Below are 19,915 nucleotides of genomic sequence, written 5' to 3' on the forward strand. Positions count from 1 at the left end.
TTGACCAGGAATCAAACCTGCAACCCTACAGTGTGTAGGCAGACGCTCTAACCATTGAGTACACTGGCCAGGGCAATCCAGCACCATTTATTGAAAAGTCTGCCCTTTCTCCACTGCCCTGAGATGTCAACTTTGTGATGATAAACCAGGTGTTCATAGATGGATGAGTCTGTTTTTGCATCTTTTGTTTTGTTCTTCTGGTTGATTTGTTTATCCTTGCACTGAAACCAAACTGTTTCCCTAGCTGTGGGATAAGTCCTCCATCTTTGTTCTTCTTCATCTATATTTTAGACTCAGTTTGTCAAGTTTCATAAAAAAATAAAATAAAATCCAAGCAAACCTCAACAAAACCCTTTGGGACTTTGAGTGCATTGGATCTATAGATCAATTCTATAGTTCAGCTTAGAGAAAAATCAACATCTTAAGTTCCAATCCATGAAGAGAGACTATCCCTCAATTAACTTACATCTTACATAGTGTCATGTTTTATGGTTTCCGTGTGTAAATTGTACACATAACTCACTAGATTTATTCTTAGGTATTGATTTTTATGCTGTTATAAATTTTATTTTCTAATTATTGCTGGCATAAAGAAATACAATTAGTTTTTTATATTGAACTTATATCCAGTGATAAATTAACTAATTAACCTTAAGTTTACTTATAAATTTTTTAGATTTCTACTCAATTATGTCATATGTAAATGACAATTATATGTCTTCCTTTCCTATCTGCATAGCTTTTTACTGCTTTTCAGACCGGCTTTTCTCACTTAGGAACATGCATTTAACTTTCCTCCCTGTCATTTCATGGTTTGATAGCTCACTTCTTTCTAGCATTAAATATTATTCTGTTGAGTGTATGTACCACAGTTTAATGTATCCCTTCACCTACTGAAGGACATCTTGATTACTTCCCAGTTTTGGCAATTATGAATAAAGCTGCTGTAAACATCCATGTACAGATCTTTAGGTGGATATGTTTTCAACTTCTTTGGATAATTACCAAGGAGCACCACTGCTGGATTGTACGGTAAGAGTTATTTTAGTTTTGTAAGAAACTGCCAAGCTGTCTTCCAAGGTAGCTGTCCCATTTTGCATTCCCGCCAGCAATGAGTGAGAGTTCCTATTGCTACACATCCTCGCCTGCACTCGACGCAGTCAGTGTTGTGGATTTGGTTTACTAGAAAGTGCGCCTTTTACTTCCTTTTCTTGCCTTATTGTACCCGCTAGGACCTCCAGCACAGGTGCATATAATTGAAGAATTCAAACATTCTTTCTCATCGCCAGTCTCAATGGAAAAGCATCCCACATTTCACCGTTAGCATGGTTTTAATTGTAGGATTTTGTTCTTTGTTTCTTGATGGGATTTGGGTTTGGGTAGATATCTCTATCGGACTGAGAAAGTTCTCTTCTGTTACTAATTTGTTAAGAGTGTTTGTTTGTTTAAATTGTAGATGACTTTTCTGAATCTATTGAGAAGTGGCTGTGCTTTTCTTCGTTTTTCTCTGTTAATGTGGGGAGTTGTACTGATTAACTTTGGATGGTAAAGCAATTTTACCAACCTATTCTTCCCATTGGGGTTGGCAGGTTCTAGTTCAGTTTCACTAAAATGACCTCCTGAGCTGTGGGCCGGAACAGCACCATGCAGATTCCTTCCTGTGCAGCGCGCTGGCGTCAGCCCTTCTCAAACACCCCGGTCCAGGTGCCAGGAGGTTCGCCTCCCAGAACCACCGGCCCCTGCCAGTGCGCTCAGCCATCCCCAGGGTGCTCTAGCCCTGGCTGCACCCTGGCGTTGACAGTGACTGGGTATGGGGAGTCGAGCCAGCAGGTGGAGGCTACCCGGTGATCAGGACCAACTACTCCGGGATCCAGAACTCTGCTGCCTCCCCTCACCCACCCCACCGCCCTGGAGAGAGGCTCCTTTAAGGGAACCAGCCGCTGAATGAGGCTCACTGGGGCGGGAGGCACAGGGAGCCAAGAATGCCTACTCCCCTCCCTCTCCCCCCAGGACGTCCACCCAGGGTCGACCCGGCTCCCTACCCCCAGGTCCCCGTCCCCAACTACAAAGTCCCTTCTCATCCTGCACCACCAGGCTCACACCTCGATGCTCCAGATGCCAGTTCCAACTCCAGGCCCAGCGCCACCCCCTGTCCGGCCTACGGCTGTCGGACCCCAGGCCGCGCCCCCCGCCCCGCAAGCCGCGAGGCCTTGGGGAGGGGGAGGATGGGGCGCTTGGCGCGTCCTCATCCACATGCAGGGGACAGCGCGTGCTGGCGGCCGCCAGGAAAAGACAAAGGCTGTTCCGCCGCCGGCTGCACCGTGCCAGGCTCGCCCCGCCCGCAGCTCCGGTGGCCCCCGACGCGACCTCCCCCCTTGTGTCTGCTCCGCGGGAGGGAGGGGGACAGTCCCCGAGGGCTTCCAGGAAGAGGCAGCCTCCCTCAGCTCCCGCAAGCCCGACTTCCTCCCGAGACCTCGGGGCCCAGTCCTTTCTCTGCCTCCGGCAGTGGAGGTGGCTCATCTCCGTGAACCAGGCTGGACCGCGCGGTCCTTCGCCAGAGACCGGAGTTCCAGCCGCTGATCCCAGACTCTACCTGTGGCTCCGCGTCTGCACCTGGGACCCGTGCGGCGCGGTGGGGAGAGGGGGGCTGGGCACCTCCCCAGGGCTCCCGCCCGCGATGGGTCCTCTGGATAAGGGGGCTTCGCGGGCCCTGCCTCTCCGGGCTGGGGTGGTGGTGCCTAGGGTCTCCTGGCCCCTCAGAGGGGGGCCGGGGCCCAGCCTCCAACCCCCTAAGGGTTGTGCCTCCGCCCGCCATCACCCGCCGTCTGGAAGCCAAGGAAGCATCGGAAAGGGCTGGTGTTTCTGGCCTGACACTTGCCCTTAGGAACCTCTGGGCCTCAGCTTCCACCCCCCTCCCGCCACGCGCTCAGTAGGGCCGGAATTCAAGGAGCGCGGAGGCGCTGGCACACAGTGGGTCCCCACACAAAGGCAGTTCTTTGCCAGCTTCCCAGGTCTCGGTGAGGACAGGGACCCGCTGCCTTTGAGCTCTGCTGCCCCCCCCCCCCCCACACACACACACACACACCCCAGGAGTGGAGGTAACCCGGGCAGCAGAAGGCCCCTTCCTTTGCTCATCTGGGAAGCCGTTCCTGGTCTCCCCCAAGTCCTCTCTTTCCCTCCCAGGCCAGTACTGAGCTGGGGCCGGGGCAGTTTCCTTTAAGGGAGGTGGGGGAAGGGGCTGCCCGCCGGCCCTCCTTCCCCGCTCCCTGGCCCCAGCCCCGCGGCCCACAGCCCGGGCCCCGCGCCAGCGCATGCGCCCGCCTGTGAGCGCTGTCCGCTCACCGACAGTCGGACGGACCGACGGACTGGCAGCCGATCGGATAGACGGGACAGCGCAAGGAGAGGGGACGCGGCTGGACAGCGAAATGGCCGGCCACACGCAGCAGCCAAGCGGGCGTGGGAAGCCCGGCCCTGCGCCCTCGCCTTCCCCCGGCCCAGGCCCGGGTCCCGGCGCCTCGGAGCCAGTGACGCTCAAGAAGGAGATCGGGCTGGTGAGCGCCTGCACCATCATCATCGGTGAGCGGGGCCCCGGGCGGGCGGGTGCCTAGGATGCGGGGCTGCAGGCTGGAGGCGCACCTACCGGCCTGCGACGGTGGGACCGGAGGTGAGAGCACCGGCAGTGTCGCCCTTCACACGGGGCCTCAGGCTTCTTGCTCCCACCTCCCCAGGCGCCTTGAATTGTTGTGGGTGAGGGAGGTGCGGGTTCCTCCCGCAGCTGTTTCCTCATCCTGCCTTTACTTGGCTGTGGGCTTTGGCCTGGCAGTTACCCTCAGTTTTCTCATCTGTGAAGTGGACAGCATTATGGTCTTGCCTGAAGTGCAGGAGCCTTGCCAGGGTGGGGGCTGGACAGGCCCACCGGCTAAGGCCTCAAGTTCTGGGCTGTGGCTCCATCTAAGTCCCTATTATGTGCAGGTCCGAGGGCCATGCTGTGGGAGTGATTTAGTCTCAAAAGCAGGAGGGCCTGTGGGGAAATAGGTTCAGAGCATATTTCTTGCAGCTTAATGGGGAGGAGGCCAGTGCTGAGGTGGGACAGGCCGAGCCTACAGAAAAGCCAACTGCTCACTGAGCTGGGATCCCAACAGGCACCGTGTCCTCTGGCTCTCGGGCCTCGGGTTCCTCACGTGAGAATAGGTCTGTGTGTCCGGCCCCCAGACGGGGACTCCTAGGTAGACAGAGGGCTCAGGGCAGTGAGAACAGTGGGAGGATCTTCCTCTTTCGGTCCCAAGTCATGAACACTGACTTCTTGGGAACTGGCTGACCAGATCTGTGCCTGTGTCACACCAGGTGCCTCAGAGACCTGCCTGTGTCCCAGGAGTCGTGGCTGGATGGGTGAATGACAGGGGTCTTGACTGCTCTCAACCTACCACCTCCCCAACCAGTGGGAGCTGCTGGTTCATCCATTGCCCACCCATTTCCAGAACCCTGAGGATGGAGAGAGTTAAGGGCTCAGGAGGGCAGACGGGATCTTCACCTCCTCCTCTGCCCCATGCTGGGAGCTCCTGGACCCGGCTGGGGGCTGGCTCTTGGCTAGTCCCTGTCCCCACAGCATGAGTTGCCTCAGAACACAGCCCCTGTCCAGGTAGCTCTCTGCCTCCCCATTGCCCCTGGAATGGCATCTCCCAGGAGCAGGTCCTGACCTGGCCCTGAGACCTTCTTGGACTAGGGTGCCCCTGCTTGACTGTCAGCTGGCAGGAAGGGCTGGTTCCAGAGATTTGGCCAGGGTACTGGTTAGAGCTTTGTCCCAGTCCTCACTCTTTCCAGGAGCTGTGCCCCCAGGAAGGGAAGCCCACACAACATGGATGGGCCCAGAGGCTGGGGTCAAGAGGCATGTCTGGAGCCAGCTACAGTGCTCTTCCTGGGCCACCTCAGCAAGTCCAATGTCCTTGAGCTGTATTCTTACTCTGCCTCTCCAGGGGTGACTCGCCCAAGGGTGTCAGACTCAAGAACAGAACACAGATGACCTGACCCCAGGCCAGGGCACTCCAGCAACCCTGCTTGGGGAGCTTTGAAGGGTAATAGCAGACAAGAGGCTGGTATGGGCAGGAGACAGGCCAGGGGATCATTAACCTGAACAGAAGGTGACAGGAGAGGAGGGAGGAGGAAGGTATGGACTGAGTCAGGGTCTACTCTGCCCTCCCCACCTGATGCCCTGAAGGCCCCCACCACCTCCCATTCACTGTTCTCTGGGGGGCCAACATCCCACCTTCTGTCCTGGGGAACCTGCTCAAAATCAAAAATGTCTGTAAAGTATCATAATTTAGCTTTAAAGGTCTTGAGAGCTTTTTACTTTACTCCATAATCTTTGTTACCAGCTACTGAACTTATCTCCAAAGCTCCCAGATAGACTTCCCAGAAGATCCTATTCTCCCTTCCCTTGTACCCCCTGCCCCGCCCCAGGCTGAGGAGCCGTGCTTTCGGGAAATAGAAGGGCTTCGGGCTGGAATAAGACTCCACCTAAAATGTGTTTTGGACAGCACCTGCTGGCCTCTGTGAACACAACTGGAGGGGAACAGGCCAGCCTGGAGGAAAAAGAGCCAGCTGGGGTGGGGCTGTGCGAGACATTGCCTTATCCAATATCTATTCAGAAAACCACCTCTTATCACTATATAAAACATGTCCTTTTATCTCATTTGAGTCTCATGCCTGCCTTACAAGATGAAAATTTGTACAAATGTAGAAACTGAGGCTGGAAGTTGCGTGACACAACTGCAGGTGGTGGACTCGGGAATTGGGAGCAGATTTAGGTTCATTTCCCAATCCATTGCCCATCTACATATTGCTCTGGTGCTGGGCAGAATTGGGGCCAGATTCATGTTCCTTATGGGGAAAGGTAAAGACTGAACTGGGAGCTCATCCACCCAGGGTTTTCTGCGCTCTCCACTCCACCGTGGATGGATGAACAAACAGATGGACAGAAATCTTCCACACCCCCACCCAGGATTGCATGTACAGGGTGTCTTGTCCTGACTCAGGGACTTCAGCCAGTTCCCTCTCAATCCACACCCAAGGAAGGGATGTGCCCAGGTCCAGCAGCGTGGGAGTCACCCCTGGTCTGCTGACCAGCCTATCCTGTCCTCCACTCTCTCCCTTTGACTCATTATCCAGCCCATGTAGGCATTTGTAGATCAGGCTTAAGTAGGTTCAGGTGATCTGCTTCATGAATCCATCTCCTTAGGAGCTAATCCTGCCCACCCAGGCCCCTCTCTGTGGCTCCTCAGGACTGAGGTGGTGGGGCTGCTGAGAGGATGGCCTTCTCCAGAACCCCAGCCCCTCCGCACCAAGACCCCAGGAGGCATTAAACCACACAGGAGCTTGTCTGTGCCTCACCACAGCCCCAGTGTATAGAAGAGGAAGCTGAGGGCCTGAGGCTGCAGCCAGCCCAGGGTGCCCTTGTGTGCTCTGAGAAGCCCTTGTTGGGGGCCGAGGCAGCTCTAACTACAAGGGCGGGACCTGCCAGCACCGGACACACTCATTCGTCTATTTAACAATTGGGTGGTGGAGACACAGCAGGGAGCAGCACAGACAATATCCTTGTCTTTCGAGAGCTGACATGCCAGCATGAAAGTCAAAGGGCAAACAAGATAAGCTGACTGCTCAGCTGACATGCCAGCATGAAAGTCAAAGGGCAAACAAGATAAGCTGACTGCTCAGCCGACAGAGTGATGATAAGTGTGCTAAGGTGCGAAAATTAAGGCAGGAGAGAGGATTGTAGATAGCAGGAGTATAGAGTCAGGAGTGGGGTGGGATCCAAGTTTTCTGGCTTCTTTTCTTTTTGTGATGGCATGGAACAGAAGGGATGGCATGAGATGGGATGGGAGGGGCGGGGATGCGATGGGGCTCCCCATGGAGCAGAAACTGAGGCTGGAAGTTGCATGACACAATTGCAGGTGGTGGACTCAGGATTTGGGAGATGACATGGCCTAGGGGCCTGAGGATCTACCAGCAGCAAGGACAGAGCAGGAAGCCTGGTCAGGAGGGCACGCGAGTCACCTGGATAAGAGATGACAGTGGCTCAGAGCAGAATGCCAGCAGGGGAGGTGCTAAGAGGAGGTTCAGTTCTGGTGTGTTTGGAAGGTAAAGCAAAAGGATTTGTGATGATGAAGGATGTGTGAGGACACAGGATGTGGGGAAAAGAGAGGAGGCAAGAGTGGCACCAAGGTTGGGTCTGAGCAAGTGGGAGCATGTCTGCCATTTATTGATCGGGGGAAGGCTGTGAGAGGAGCAGGTTTGGGGGAAATGGGGCTGACAGTCAGGAACCCCGCTTTGAACGTGTGAGAGGAGTGGTGTCTATTTGCTGAGTAATCAATTGGTTATACTGGTTTAGTTTAGCCGGGAGGTTGTGCTAGGGATATAAATTTGGGAGTTTCCAGCAAACACTGGGGTCCTGGATGAGGTCTCCAAGGGAGTGAGTGTTGAAAGGAAAAGGAAGAGGCCCCAACACTAAGCCCCAGGCACTTGCTGTCTAGGATTTAGGAGAAATGAGAAGGGACCAGCAGAGGAGTTGGAGAAGGAGCAGCCAGCGAGGAGGGAAGAGGGTCAGGAGGCTGCCCTGTGGGCAACGATGAGGCTGATGATGAGGCAAGTGCAATGAGTCCTGGGCTTGACTGCTGGATGCAGCAGCATGGAGCTCACCCAGGCATCTGGCGAGACTCAGTCTGGAGACAGGCACGGATGAGGCCCTCTAGACAGGGCCAGACTGGGCAGAGAGAGCTCCACACTTCGGCTCAGCCCTCTCTCAAAAGGAAAATGGGTTAGGCCGGACATGCATGCCGGCCAATTGGCAATTCCAGGCATGTCCTGGAAATGTCCCCACTCACCTCCCTAGAGTTCTGCCGAGACCTCAGCAGGCACTTTTGTCCCCCTGGAGGGGTGCCTGACATACTCACTATAAGGACATTCATGTGCTTAAAACCACAGGCCAACAGCAGGGCCCCCAAATTAGGGCCATGACTTCTGACCCCAGGGTATTGAGGTCCCATGGGGGTCATGTCTCCAAAGGCCAGATAGGGTGGCCTAAGGTGTCTTTAAAGGGGATGCCAAAACTAGCTAAGGTCCCCAGTACTTCCTGGGGCCTCCGATGTGCCAGGCTGGGCAGGGGCATGCCTACATCACTGCCTCATCTCCGCCTTTTACAGACAAGGCTTCGAGATGAAGTTCCTTATCCACAGCCCCCATCACAAGGGAACTGGGATTTGAACCCAGATCTGGGAGTCTCAACTAGTAAGTGCCATTGCCCATGGCCTAGGGGCCTTAGGATCTACCAGTGGGAATCTGAAGCTCTTTGGAGCTTTTGTATCTTCCAGGGAATTTGGAAGCCAGAGGCCTCATTGATCAAGCCCAAATGGGAGGTGCTGGGACTCATTGCCCAGAACAAAGGAAGAAGGCCTGGCCCATGGCCAGCCCCTGATCAGGACGAGCAGGGCAATGTGGCCATGCTGGCTAAGAGTCGGGGATAGGCAAGGCAGGTAGGAGGTGACTGTGAGCTCCTTGTCCTTCTGAGGGGGCTCAGGCCTTTCATCTCAGGGTGACAAATGAAAGAATCACTTCCTGGCCATCATCCAGATACCATGGCAATGGGGCAGGGTCCAAGTTATTGGGCCAAGGTGGGCAGTCAGAAAGGGCTTCCTGGGGGTGGTGTTGCTTCTGGGAGGCCAGTGAGCCGGGGAGAGACCTTCACAGTGGGGAGCAGGGTCCCCTGAACAGTGTTTCCTTGGGCACCATGCAGATGTACAAGATACACGCACCCTGCCCAGCAGTGTCTCTGTCAAAGTCAGGGTTAGACAGCCCTCTGTGGCCCCTTAGCCCAGTGGCACTACCTGGCAGAAGTGGAAACTGAGACCCAGAAGGGCAGGGCCGGCCTGAGGCTACACAGCCAACTCCTGAAAGAGTTTCTAGGGCTGAAGGGTGGTGCCGGCAACCTGACAGGACCTCCCTGCCTCCTCCCCAAGTCAGACTGTGCATTCCCCCCACACACACACACACCAAGGGCAGCTGGCTCTTTCCGCCACCACCACCTCCACAGTCCACCCCTGTGACCTTCATGGTCTGCCGGTCCCAGAAATAGGTCAGTGTGCACCGCAACAGCCAGGGGAATAATGGCCCTTTCTTCATTCCTCCCAGGATCCGGGTAAGCCCCTTCAGGCCAAACATCTTAATGTGATAAAAACCACCCAGCAGGGAAGGGAAGAGGGGCGGGAGGAGGGAAGAGGGGGCCTCCTCACATCCGTGTCCACCAGCCCGGGAGCTCTGACCCCTCCCCGCCAGGACCTGCAGGGATCACAGAACAGCTGTCCCATGGGATGGATGGGAACACGGAAGCCTTGGAACCACAGGGTTTCCTGCCACCTTCTAGCACAAACCTGCAGCTGTCCAGGCCCAAGAGAGGGCCCCAAGCACCTGAGACAGTAGCTGGCACACCTGTTCCTTTGAGCCACATGGAGAGTAGTCCTTCGCTGTAGCCTGAGCCATGTGTCCAAAACAATAGTGATCCCTCACCCCGAGCCGGTCCCCAGGCCCCAGCACTCGAGTCCCCAGCCTCTGGGCACAGGCTAGTGATAGGTCCCTTTCAGATCCCAGCCTCCAGCACAAGGTACCAGGCTGGCTTCCCTGAGTGCTGTGCCCTTGAGGCCCTGCCAAGCAGAATTGTGTAGAGTGATGGGGTCCCCACGGGGTGCGTGGTTCGGGCTCTGGATGTCCCAGACCAAATGCATCTAGCTCCTGACAAGGCCACCCAGCCCCCGCTGGCTTCCGACCTCACTGGCAACTACCACTCCACCAAGTCCTGAGAACACGGACTCTCCTGCCAGGTACAGCGAACTCAAAGCATTTCAGAAACCCACCAGCCCACCCAGGACCTGGGCCCCCGCAGTAGGCGAGGGAGGTCCTCTCCCGCTGGAAGCAGGCTGAGCGGCTGGAGGACGGGAATTCCTTCGTCCTTATCTGGATGTATTTAGGGCTCCTGGGATGTGACTGGAAAACCAAGTGGGGCGTCATGGCCGTCAGACTGGAAATCTGTGTCGGCTGGGGGTGGGGGTGGGGGTGGAGGGTAGCACGGTGGACAAGGAATGCATGCAGATTGGCGGCCACCGCTGTGTCCTCTTCCAGACCCGCCTGGGGGCGTGGCAGGTGGAGCGGCAGGCTCTGGGCTGGTGGAGGTGCACTCCACGCAGGGCCCTGGCAGATGGGGGCGATCCTGATGAGGGGCTGGGCCTGCGTCCCAGTGTTGCTTTTTTATTCATGTGGCCTGTGGAGTCTGGGATTACGTCCTCTGGGGCAGGCCCTAGTGCAAATCGCCAGTGACGTGACTTGACTCGTTTGCACAGATGATGAGACCCAGGTCACCCAGAACACGGTCCCCTCTTTGCTCTAATTGGCAGGGAGCTCAGGCCTAAGTGGGTGCTCAGAGTCTTGCTTATCCTGGGAACTGCCTTGCAGACCCTGAGTTGGCCACTGAGTACTTCCCACTGTTCCATCCCAGACACTGTGGGTCGAAGGAGCACTGTCCCCCTCCCCTAATGCACAGCCCCAGGGGCAGGGCAGACCTCCCATGACCCCGGCAGGTTTACTTGCACTGAACCTTGGAAGCCAGCCACCCTCTGCTCCCCTTCATGGTGCCTCTCCGGGCGGGCTGAACAGAGCGGGCTGAGCAGAGACTGCTGCCCCCACGTCAGAGATGAGGAAACCAGTCATTGCCTCAGGACATGGACGCCATTGGGCCACTAGGGCATTTGTTCGCCCATTAGTTTCCGCAACAGATGTGTGTTGAGTACCTACTCTGTGCTGAGGAACCGGGGTGAGTGAGAGGTGAGGTTGTAGACAGTACACAGAATCATGCACATGAAGGTGGAAAGTACATGTGGATACAGCTGAAGGCCTCCCTCACGGTATCTCGCTGAACCCTCATAATAGTCCCGCTGTACAGACAGACTTGAGAGGCGACCTGAGCCGGGAGAGGGCTGGTCTCCTGGGCCCCAACCAGCGTTTCCCATTAGGGTCCTGGTTTGAGAGCAGTGACCTGTTTGCAACCAGTGGGCTGGCCCAAGGAGAGAGGCAGTCCGTGTCCAGACCCCAGGCCGGGCCAAGAGCCCCACTCTAGTGCCCACTCCATTCCTTGCATGATGGCTGCGGACCAACCCCCAGCCCGGAAAACGGACCCTACTGGCCCTTGCCCAAGATCTGAAACGTTTCCACAGTGCCAGGAAACAGGTCTCGTCAGAGTCTGTGCCTGTAGCCTGGGCCCTGGCTGGGTGCCTCCAGGAACCCAGGAAGCAAGCAGAGAAGCAACCTGGCAGGGAAAAGGGAGATGGGAGGTAAAGAAATAAAGAATGGGGCACCGTCTGGCGAACCACGGGGCTGTAAAGTGGAAAGAGGAGCCCAAACCAGCATGGTCAAGGAGGGCTTCATAGAAGAGGAGTCGCTTCCTGAGTCACTTCATGGTTGGGACTTCAGCCAATAGGAAAGTGGCAGGAAAATGTCATGGTCGAGGACTCGCTTTAAGAGTCAGCATATTGGCCAGCATATTGGCCAGCATATTGGACATAGGACAGGTGACTGGAGGCTTGAAAAAACTGGAGGCCTCAGCCAGAGGGAAAGGGCTGACCTGGGCCCTGTGGGAATGCACAGGGGTGGCCACCACTCTGCCATCACTCAGGTGGCCGAGCCTCCTTGCTTGCCCCACTTTGTGGGAATAAGTGTGTGTGTGGGGGGGGGGGGCGGGCAGAGGAACAAGACCCATCTCTGGCAGGGGAGCCTGTGGACAAGGTGCCACTCCCATGCCAGGGACTAGGGAGGGGAGATGATCAGCCCAGAGTGGAGTTGCAGGGTTTGAGGGCCCAGGACAGCCATGCCTCCAGGCCCTCCTCTCCCCTCCTCCAGGGAGCAGCCTGGGTTCTCGTCCTCACTGGAGCACCCAGAGCCCCACAGGGAAGGCTGATGCTCTCCATCTCCCCCACAGGGAACATCATAGGCTCCGGCATCTTCATCTCCCCCAAGGGAGTCCTGGAGCACTCTGGCTCTGTGGGTCTGGCCCTCTTCATCTGGGTCCTGGGCGGGGGCGTCACCGCCCTGGGCTCCCTCTGCTATGCGGAGCTGGGAGTCGCCATCCCTAAGTCTGGCGGGGACTATGCCTATGTCACGGAGATCTTCGGGGGCCTGGCTGGGTAAGTGTGGGGTGCCAGCGGCTCGGTGGTGGGTGGGGAGCCTCTCCAGAATGGATGGCCAGCCGAGCCTGGACCTGGGTTTCCTCTTCTGCTTCTCACATCACAGGAAGTTCACAGGGATGGGCGGAGGGAAGGGGGTGGGGCACCTTCCAAGGCCAGGGTGGGCGAGAGCAGTGCCCACCCCACTCAAGCTGGACACTGCAGCTGGCCCCTTGAACTCTCTGTTTCCTTTTAAATAAAGCTGTATCTAAGCCCCACTCCCCACCCAGTGCTTGTGGATGGGGAGGCCCTTACTATCTGAAACCTCTAGGTCAGTGGTGGCGAACCTTTTGAGCTCAGCGTGTCAGCATTTTGAAAAACCCTAACTTAACTCGGGTGCCGTGTCACATATAGAAATTTTTTGATATTTGCAACCATAGTAAAACAAAGATTTATATTTTTGATATTTATTTTATACTAGAGGCCCGGTGCACAAAAATTTGTGCACTTGGGGTGGGGGGGTCCCTCAGCCCGGCCTGCACCCATTTGCAGTCCAGGACCCCTTGGGGAATGTCTACCAGTCGACTTAGGCCCACTCCCCGGGGGATCAGGCCTAAGCTTGCAGTCAGACATCCTTCTGGCAGCCAGGGAGCCCTCGGGAAATGTCCAACTAAAGGCTTAGGCCCCCAAAGGAGCTGTGATGAGGAAGCTGGGGTGACAGAGGAGCCACGCTGTCCTGCCCTGCCGCCCTGGGTCAGGTCACACACAGGACGCCCAGGCGAGCCAGCCGATCGCTGCTGCCCCGCCCGGCCGCCCCGGGTCGGGTCACACACGGGACGCCCGCTGCCCCAGGTCACAGATAGCAGGCCCAGATGGCGGCGGGGCAGGCGGGATGGTGGTGACTCGCCCTGCCTGCAGTATGCAAATTAGCTGCCCTCTTTGTTGGCGGTTAATTTGCATATCGCACTGATTAGCCGATGGGGGGCGTAATGAAGGTACGGTCAATTACCATTTTTGTCTATTATTAGATAGGCTTTTATATGCCATTTAACAAAGAAAAATCAACCAAAAAAAAAATGAGTTCGCGTGTCATAGGTTCACCATCACTGCTCTAGGTAATGCTAGCACCGGGCAAAGATGGCCTTGAGTTTAGTGAGCCACATGTGTGTGAGGAGGGGCATGGTGCTCCTGCCAGTGCCCTGCAGAAGCTCCTCTTTAAGTAGCTCCCAACACTCCTTTGTTCACCAGTGAACATTCACTGAGCACCCACCGTGTGAATAAAAAGATGTGCCCCTGTCCTCGCGGAGCAGCAGGGAAACCACCCCTCAGAGGTGCTTAAAACCTAAAGGGTCCCAGCTTTGAGGGTGTGTGTGAGAGGCAGTGGCCCAGCAGCCAAGAGGATGGGGTGCCAACCACCTAGGGAAGGCTCCCAGGAAAAACTACGTTTACACCAAAGCTTGGAGGAAGAGTGGCGTTTTCTCTGTGGAGCAGTTGGAGCATGTGCAGAGGGTGGTGGTCTGGCCAGCTTGTCAGATCCATGGTAGGCAATAGGGCTTGGTGGGGAGGGGGGGAGGGGGGGCAGCCAGGAGATCAAAGCTATTGCAGTTGTCCAGCTGAGCCATGCTGAGGCCTCAATAAAGGTACAAAGAGATTCCATAAGCATTTAGGATCCTGGTTCCAGAGGACATGGTAGCCAGCGTGGCCTGAGGGAGAGGTGGGTGCCGCGGGAGTGACCCTTGCTTTCCCACTGGCAAGCCTCCATAGATGGCAATGGGAGGGGGAGGGGGAGGTTTTGGGTGGAGCTTGTTACATTGGTGGGGTCTGTGGCATATCTGGGGAAATGCACAGTCGGGTCTTGGCAGGGGGTTGGGTTGAGCTCAGGGAAAAAATCTGGGCTAAGTATAAAAAGCTTGGACCAGGGGACTTTAATGGGGCAGCTGTTGATGTGGCCCTGGCGGGGCACGCACACCGCTGGCTGCTCTCCTCTGGGGACAGGGTCCTCGCAGGAGCCTGGGGCCTGGGAAAGCTAAACAATTGTGCTGCGCAACTAGCAAGCATATAGGGAAGGTGGGGGGCGGGGAGGGCCCAAGACCCTACCTCCTGACTCAGCCTGGGGGCGTCCAGCATCAAGGGTTTGCAGAGGGGAGCACCCAGCAAGGGGGGGCGCGGGTCGTGGAGTTAGGTTGCCCAGAAGCCAAGGTGTTGGGGCAGGGTGCAAAGCAAGGGGTAGGAAGCAGGGCTACAGAGCAAGGGTGAGCACCAAGAGGAAGCCACCAAACTTGGTGCCTGGAGAGATCAATGGTGTCCCTGGATGAGGTAATTCCCACTCTTGAGAGCTGGACAAGGGGCTAGGACCACCCCCACTGACAGGTCCTCCCTGGGCGCAGGCAGAGCTCCCGGAACAAGTAGGGCCTCACAGCCTTGAGCAGGGCCCCCACTCCTACATGGGCACCCTACAGAGCGAAATTGGAGAAGAGGGGACATAAATTACTCCCCACCCCAGCCAGGGTTCTGCAAAGGCTGGTCCCTCAGGGCACCACCGCTCAAGTCATCTGCAGCCATGGGGCTCTGCTGAGAGCTGCTGCTGGAACGAGACTGCTGATCCGCCCCAACCCCATCACAGAGCAGGAAGCAGCCTGCGGCCAGGGGCTGTGTGGCCATTAGAGAGGTGGTTGGCCCCAGCTAGCATGACTCAGTGGTTAAGTGTCAGTCTATGAACCAGGAGATCACAGTTCCATCCCAAGTCAGGACATATGCCTGGTTTGCAGGCTCAGTCTCCAGTGGGGGGCATGCTGAAGGCAGTCGGTCAATGGTTCTCTCTCATCATTGATGTTTCTCTCTCTCTCTCTCTCTCTCTCTCTCTCTCTCTCTCTCTCTCTCTCTCCCCTTCCTCTCTAAAATTAATAAAAATATATTAAAAAGTAAATAAAAAGAAAGGTGGTTGGTTCCCGTCGGTTCTTGACACCTGTCCAAGGGCAGCGTGTAGCTTTTTAACTGTGCTAAATGCAGTCTCTATTGAAAGCTGCCTCCTTGGACCGAAGCCAGCCTCCTGCGCTGGCACCTGCCCTTGGGTTCCAGGACCCAGGGTGCAGCCCTGCTCCATACCTCGGTCTGCTCTACTGGGAAGGTGATGGGATGCCTGTGCCACTTGGGTCCTCACTCATTTCAGCTTCCTGCTGCTCTGGAGCGCAGTCCTTATCATGTACCCCACCAGCCTGGCTGTCATCTCCATGACCTTCTCCAACTACATATTGCAGCCCGTGTTCCCCAACTGCATCCCCCCCGCCGCAGCCTCCCGTGTGCTCTCCATGGCCTGCCTGAGTGAGTGCCCACCATGAGGCGGGGTGGGGCCTCTGCTGGGGAGGAGGGGAGGACTCCTCCAGCTGCCAGACCCCTGGAGAGGGAGAGGTACTTTGGTTGCTGCAGGGTATGCCACCCTCTGCAGCTCAGGCTGGACTTGGCTGTGGCCCACAACGAGGGTCTCGGCCTCAGGCGCCCACCCGCCCCCTTGCCTTTCCTCCCCAGTGCTCCTGACGTGGGTGAACAGCTCCAGCGTGCGCTGGGCCACGCGCATCCAGGACATCTTCACCGGCGGGAAGCTGCTGGCCCTGTCGCTCATCATTGGCATGGGCTTTGTCCAGATCTTCCAAGGTAGGGCCAGGGTGGGCCTGTGCCCAGGGCTGGAGAGAGGAAACTGACCCTTGACCTCTGGACCCCCAGGACACTTCGAGGAGCTGAGGCCCAGCAATGCCTTCGACTTCTGGATGACGCCCTCCGTGGGTCACCTGGCCCTGGCCTTCCTGCAGGGCTCCTTTGCCTTCAGCGGCTGGAACTTCCTCAATTATGTCACCGAGGAGCTAGTTGACCCTCGAAAGTGAGTGCACCCGGCTGGGCCTTGGGAAGGGGTGCGGCCCGGCGACGGGAGAGGCAGCCTCCCTGACAGACCTGCTGCCACCTGTGACGTGGTCTGGTTATCTGCCTGCCCATGCCACTGCCCCACAGGAATGGCTCTAGATAGCCAGGGCACTTGTGTTCCAGCCTGGCCCTGTAATGGCTGTGGGCAAGTCACAGCCCTTTGCTGGGCCTCAGAAACACTGAAAATCATCGTTCCGCTCTAAATGGATCCAGCTATTTGCATTTGGCCAAAAATTATACATGTGCACACAACATGGTCCCTGCAGATGAAGCCAGTGGCTCCATCTGATGCTCAGCCAGGGACCCCATAGTGAGCAGTCCCAGCAGGGGCTGGGCTGATAGGGAGTCTCAGGGGCACCCGGGGCCCGTGGACTGAGCTCTCAGGGCATTGCTGGGATTTTCAAGGCTGATTTTGGCTGTATGCAATTTTCTCTTTATGTGCGGACATTACCCTTAGGTCCTAGGATATGCTGTGGCCCCTCCCCCATCTGCCTTCCTCCCACCAGCCTGTGCCCAAGCTGGGTTTAGGGAGTTGAGCGGGTGTGAGACAGATAGCAGTGCTGCCCCCTTCCCTGCCCTCAAGGCCCCCAGTAGACGCAGGCGATGGACACAAAGCTGCTCCTGTTGCTGGATCGCCTGGTCCCCCTCCTCACCCCTGGAACCCACCCCAGCCCCTAGAGGGCAGGCACTGATGTACCCTCACCACTGCCCCAGGAACCTACCTCGAGCCATCTTCATCTCCATCCCGCTGGTCACCTTTGTGTACACCTTCACCAACATCGCCTACTTCACCGCCATGTCCCCCCAGGAGCTGCTGGCCTCTAACGCAGTGGCCGTGGTGAGTGGGGCCCCACTCGGTCCCCAGCCCTGCCCTGCCCCCACCCAGCCTCATGCACTGCCTCTCTCCTGTGCTCACTCAGACCTTCGGGGAGAAGCTGCTGGGCTATTTTTCTTGGGTCATGCCCGTCTCCGTGGCACTTTCCACTTTCGGAGGGATCAATGGCTACCTGTTCACCTCCTCCAGGTGACTGGACTGGGGAAAGGGTGGCCCCGGTGAGGCAAGGTAGGTGCCCTGGCATGCAAGCAGTGCTGGGGGCCAAAAGACAAGAAACCCTGCCAGGTAGGGCCCTCCTGAAGCTGGGACAATGAACTCCCCATGAACAAATGTCTGATCCCAACTCAGGAACAAAAAGCAAGAGGGAGGCAGGCAAGAGGCGGGGAAGAACTGCCTGGTGGGCTGTTGGGGCCTAGAGCAAGGGGTCAGAGGTGACAACAAGAGGGATATCAGGTCTAGAGCGGAGATCCAGGATCTGGCCTGAGGGAAGGCCCAAGGCCGGCTCACATCCCCCACCCATCTCTATCTCCCAGGCTGTGCTTCTCTGGAGCCCGAGAAGGGCACCTGCCCAGCCTACTGGCCATGATCCACGTCAGACGCTGCACCCCTATACCTGCCCTCCTCGTCTGCGTAAGTTGGTTGACCCAGGCTGGTAGGGCAGGAAGCCCAAGCCACCAGCAATGTGGGCAGTAGCAGGGATGAGCTCTGGCCCTGGTGGGCAGCCCACGGAGGGAGTGGGGAGGGCCAGGGCTCACCGACCTCCTGACCTGAGCCCGCAGCCCCAGGGCAGCCTGCAGGGCTGACAGGAGGCAGGTGGGAGGCCAGCCCTCAGCTCGGTCCTCTCCCAGTACGGGGCCACGGCGGTTATCTTGCTTGTGGGAGACACGTACACGCTCATCAACTACGTGTCCTTCATCAACTACCTCTGCTACGGCGTCACCATCCTGGGCCTGCTCGTGCTGCGCTGGAGACGGCCGGCGCTCCACAGGCCCATCAAGGTGAGAGCTTCACCCACTTGGGCATCCGTGGCGGGTGATGACGGCAATGGGGCTTCCAGCTTTCGCCCCATGCTAGGCCCTGCTCGGGGTTTTGTGTGCCCTGGCCTATTTAGTCCTCAGAACAACCCCATGAGGTGGGTGACTTGAATACTCGCTCATGGTTGCACAAGAGTTCATGAGCCCACAGCAAAACAAAAGACCCTAAACTGAGCTAAAAGAAAAGTGCCCCTGTTTGCAAATAAATCCTTGAGCTGGAGAAGGGTTCAGTGCCTGAAATGTAAGAGGCCAAAAAAGATTTGACCTGCAACCAAGTGCAAGCCTCAAGTCCACATACAGTCACTGTAGAGCTTGGACCTGCTGACCCTGACAAATCCTTAACCATTTGGCCAACTGGCCATCCAAGAATGGGCTTTCAGCATGTTGGGCTGCTGCCAGAAGGGGACCAGCCCCTCAGGGGTCAGCTCTCAGGAAAGGGTGGAAAGCACCAGGGCCCCCAGGGTGGTGGGGCAGGGGGAGGGGGGCCCCCCGCACCATGGGTGCTCCGCTCGCTCACCACAGGTGAACCTCCTTGTCCCTGCTGCGTACCTGGTCTTCTGGGCATTCCTGCTGATCTTCAGCTTCATCTCAGAGCCCATGGTGTGTGGGATCGGCGTCATCATCATCCTCACCGGGGTGCCCATTTTCTTCCTGGGAGTGTTCTGGAGAAGCAAACCAAAGTGTGTGCACAGACTCACGGGTGAGCTGGGCAGCCTTCCCCAAGTGCTGGGGCTACAGATGGGACTCTTTCGGGGGTTCGCCCTTGAGCAGGGTCTACCAGCAGCTGTGCTGGCAACACAGGGCCAACCACCCCAACTGTCTCCCCACGATGAGGCCCAAGTGTCTGGGACCCACCACAAATGGAGCAGCTCCCTGAGAACCCGCGTCCCACGGGTCAGATCCCAAGGTCCATCTGTCTGTCTGTCTGTCCTCAGAGTCAATGACACGCTGGGGGCAGGAGCTGTGTTTCGTGGTCTACCCCCAGGGCGCCCCCGAGGAGGAGGAGAACGGCCCCTGCCAGCCCTCCCCACTGCCCTCCGTGGACAAGCCCTTGAAGACACAATGAGACACTTATGGAGCCTGAAGCAGCTATTTCTGTTTACATGTTGTTTATTGAGGAGGTGTTTCGGAAAAAAGTTGTTTTTCCTGGAAAAAAAGAGTTCCCACTCTTAGCGGCCTGTAATAAGGAAGCCCTAAGATGTGGACTAGGTCCCCAGCCAGCACGGCCCTGCAGGCTTTTCCTGAAAAGATCTATGAATAAAACAGGGCCGGTGGTGCACTTGTCTCAGGTGAGTCCCAAGTGTGCATAACTCTGCGGGCACCTGTGGAGCAGGTGGGGAAGGTGCCGCAGGCTCTGGAGGAGGCCCCTGCCTGCACTGAGGGCTCTGCCACTTGAGCCGGGCACTTCCTCTCTGGGACTGGCAGTCGGGTCCAGCGCCACCTCTGCCCCAAAGGGACATCGAGGATTGGGAAGCAGCGGGTGTGCCCTCCCCAGGCCCAGCAAGACCTGGCTGCGGCTCAGCCTCCCCCTGGGCGAGTCCACGGATTCCCTCCAGAGCGGCCTTTGTTCCCATAAATCCCCACGGGGTGAGGTCAGGACTCCGGAGCTCATGCCTCACCCTGGTTTACAGGTAAGGAAACGGAGGCCCTGGGACAGGAGGGGATGGATTTGGCCACTGTCAGCTTGTGCCTCAGCCTCTGTCCCCTGAGAAACATCGAGCAGCATCTCCCCGGGCCTTCCTCTCCCCCCGCCCACATTTTCAGTGCCCCAGTGCCCAGGAGATTGACCCTTCCAGCTAGAGGGCAAGGGTCATCAGCCTGGCCAGGCCCAGGCTTATACCACAGGCATGAGTTTGGGGGCAGAAGCCTCCTGGCCCAGCTCCTCCGGGTCCTGCTGGGAGGATGGAGAGCTCAGGGCCAACAGAGCCGACCTA

At 57.2% G+C, this 19,915-nt stretch overlaps 1 protein-coding gene across 6 annotated transcripts; it reads left to right on the top strand.

Annotated features, from left to right (window-relative positions):
* Positions 1-2,806: 2,806 nt before the first annotated feature.
* SLC7A10 (solute carrier family 7 member 10) lies at positions 2,807-19,226 on the top strand. Of its 6 annotated transcripts, none has more exons than XM_036346295.1 (11): positions 2,807-3,576; positions 12,014-12,218; positions 15,367-15,518; positions 15,723-15,848; positions 15,918-16,071; positions 16,827-16,950; positions 17,033-17,136; positions 17,481-17,577; positions 17,796-17,945; positions 18,563-18,681; positions 18,917-19,226. In XM_036346295.1, exons 1-11 carry the CDS (start codon positions 3,312-3,314, stop codon positions 19,152-19,154), a joined length of 1,734 nt encoding a protein of 577 aa, XP_036202188.1. In that variant the 5' UTR covers positions 2,807-3,311; the 3' UTR covers positions 19,155-19,226. The 6 variants fall into 6 exon arrangements, with proteins under 6 accessions (XP_036202188.1, XP_036202190.1, XP_036202187.1 ...); XM_036346297.1 differs by having other exon boundaries at positions 18,504-18,681; positions 18,917-19,176; XM_036346294.1 differs by having other exon boundaries at positions 16,827-17,136; positions 18,504-18,681.
* Positions 19,227-19,915: the final 689 nt, after the last annotated feature.

Source organism: Myotis myotis, unplaced genomic scaffold, assembly GCF_014108235.1.
Source record: "Myotis myotis isolate mMyoMyo1 unplaced genomic scaffold, mMyoMyo1.p scaffold_m19_p_19, whole genome shotgun sequence".
Lineage (NCBI taxonomy): Eukaryota > Metazoa > Chordata > Mammalia > Chiroptera > Vespertilionidae > Myotis > Myotis myotis.

What these genes read in the sequence shown, in the direction of transcription:
- SLC7A10 (XM_036346294.1), top strand. Translation starts at nt 3,312, where the DNA reads ATGCGCCCGCCTGTGAGCGCTGTCCGCTCACCGACAGTCGGACGGACC. An exon ending in CGCCTGCACCATCATCATCG is followed by an intron (nt 3,577 to 12,013) that starts GTGAGCGGGGCC and finishes TCTCCCCCACAG; the next exon opens with GGAACATCATAGGCTCCGGC. An exon ending in CTTTGTCCAGATCTTCCAAG is followed by an intron (nt 15,849 to 15,917) that starts GTAGGGCCAGGG and finishes CTGGACCCCCAG; the next exon opens with GACACTTCGAGGAGCTGAGG.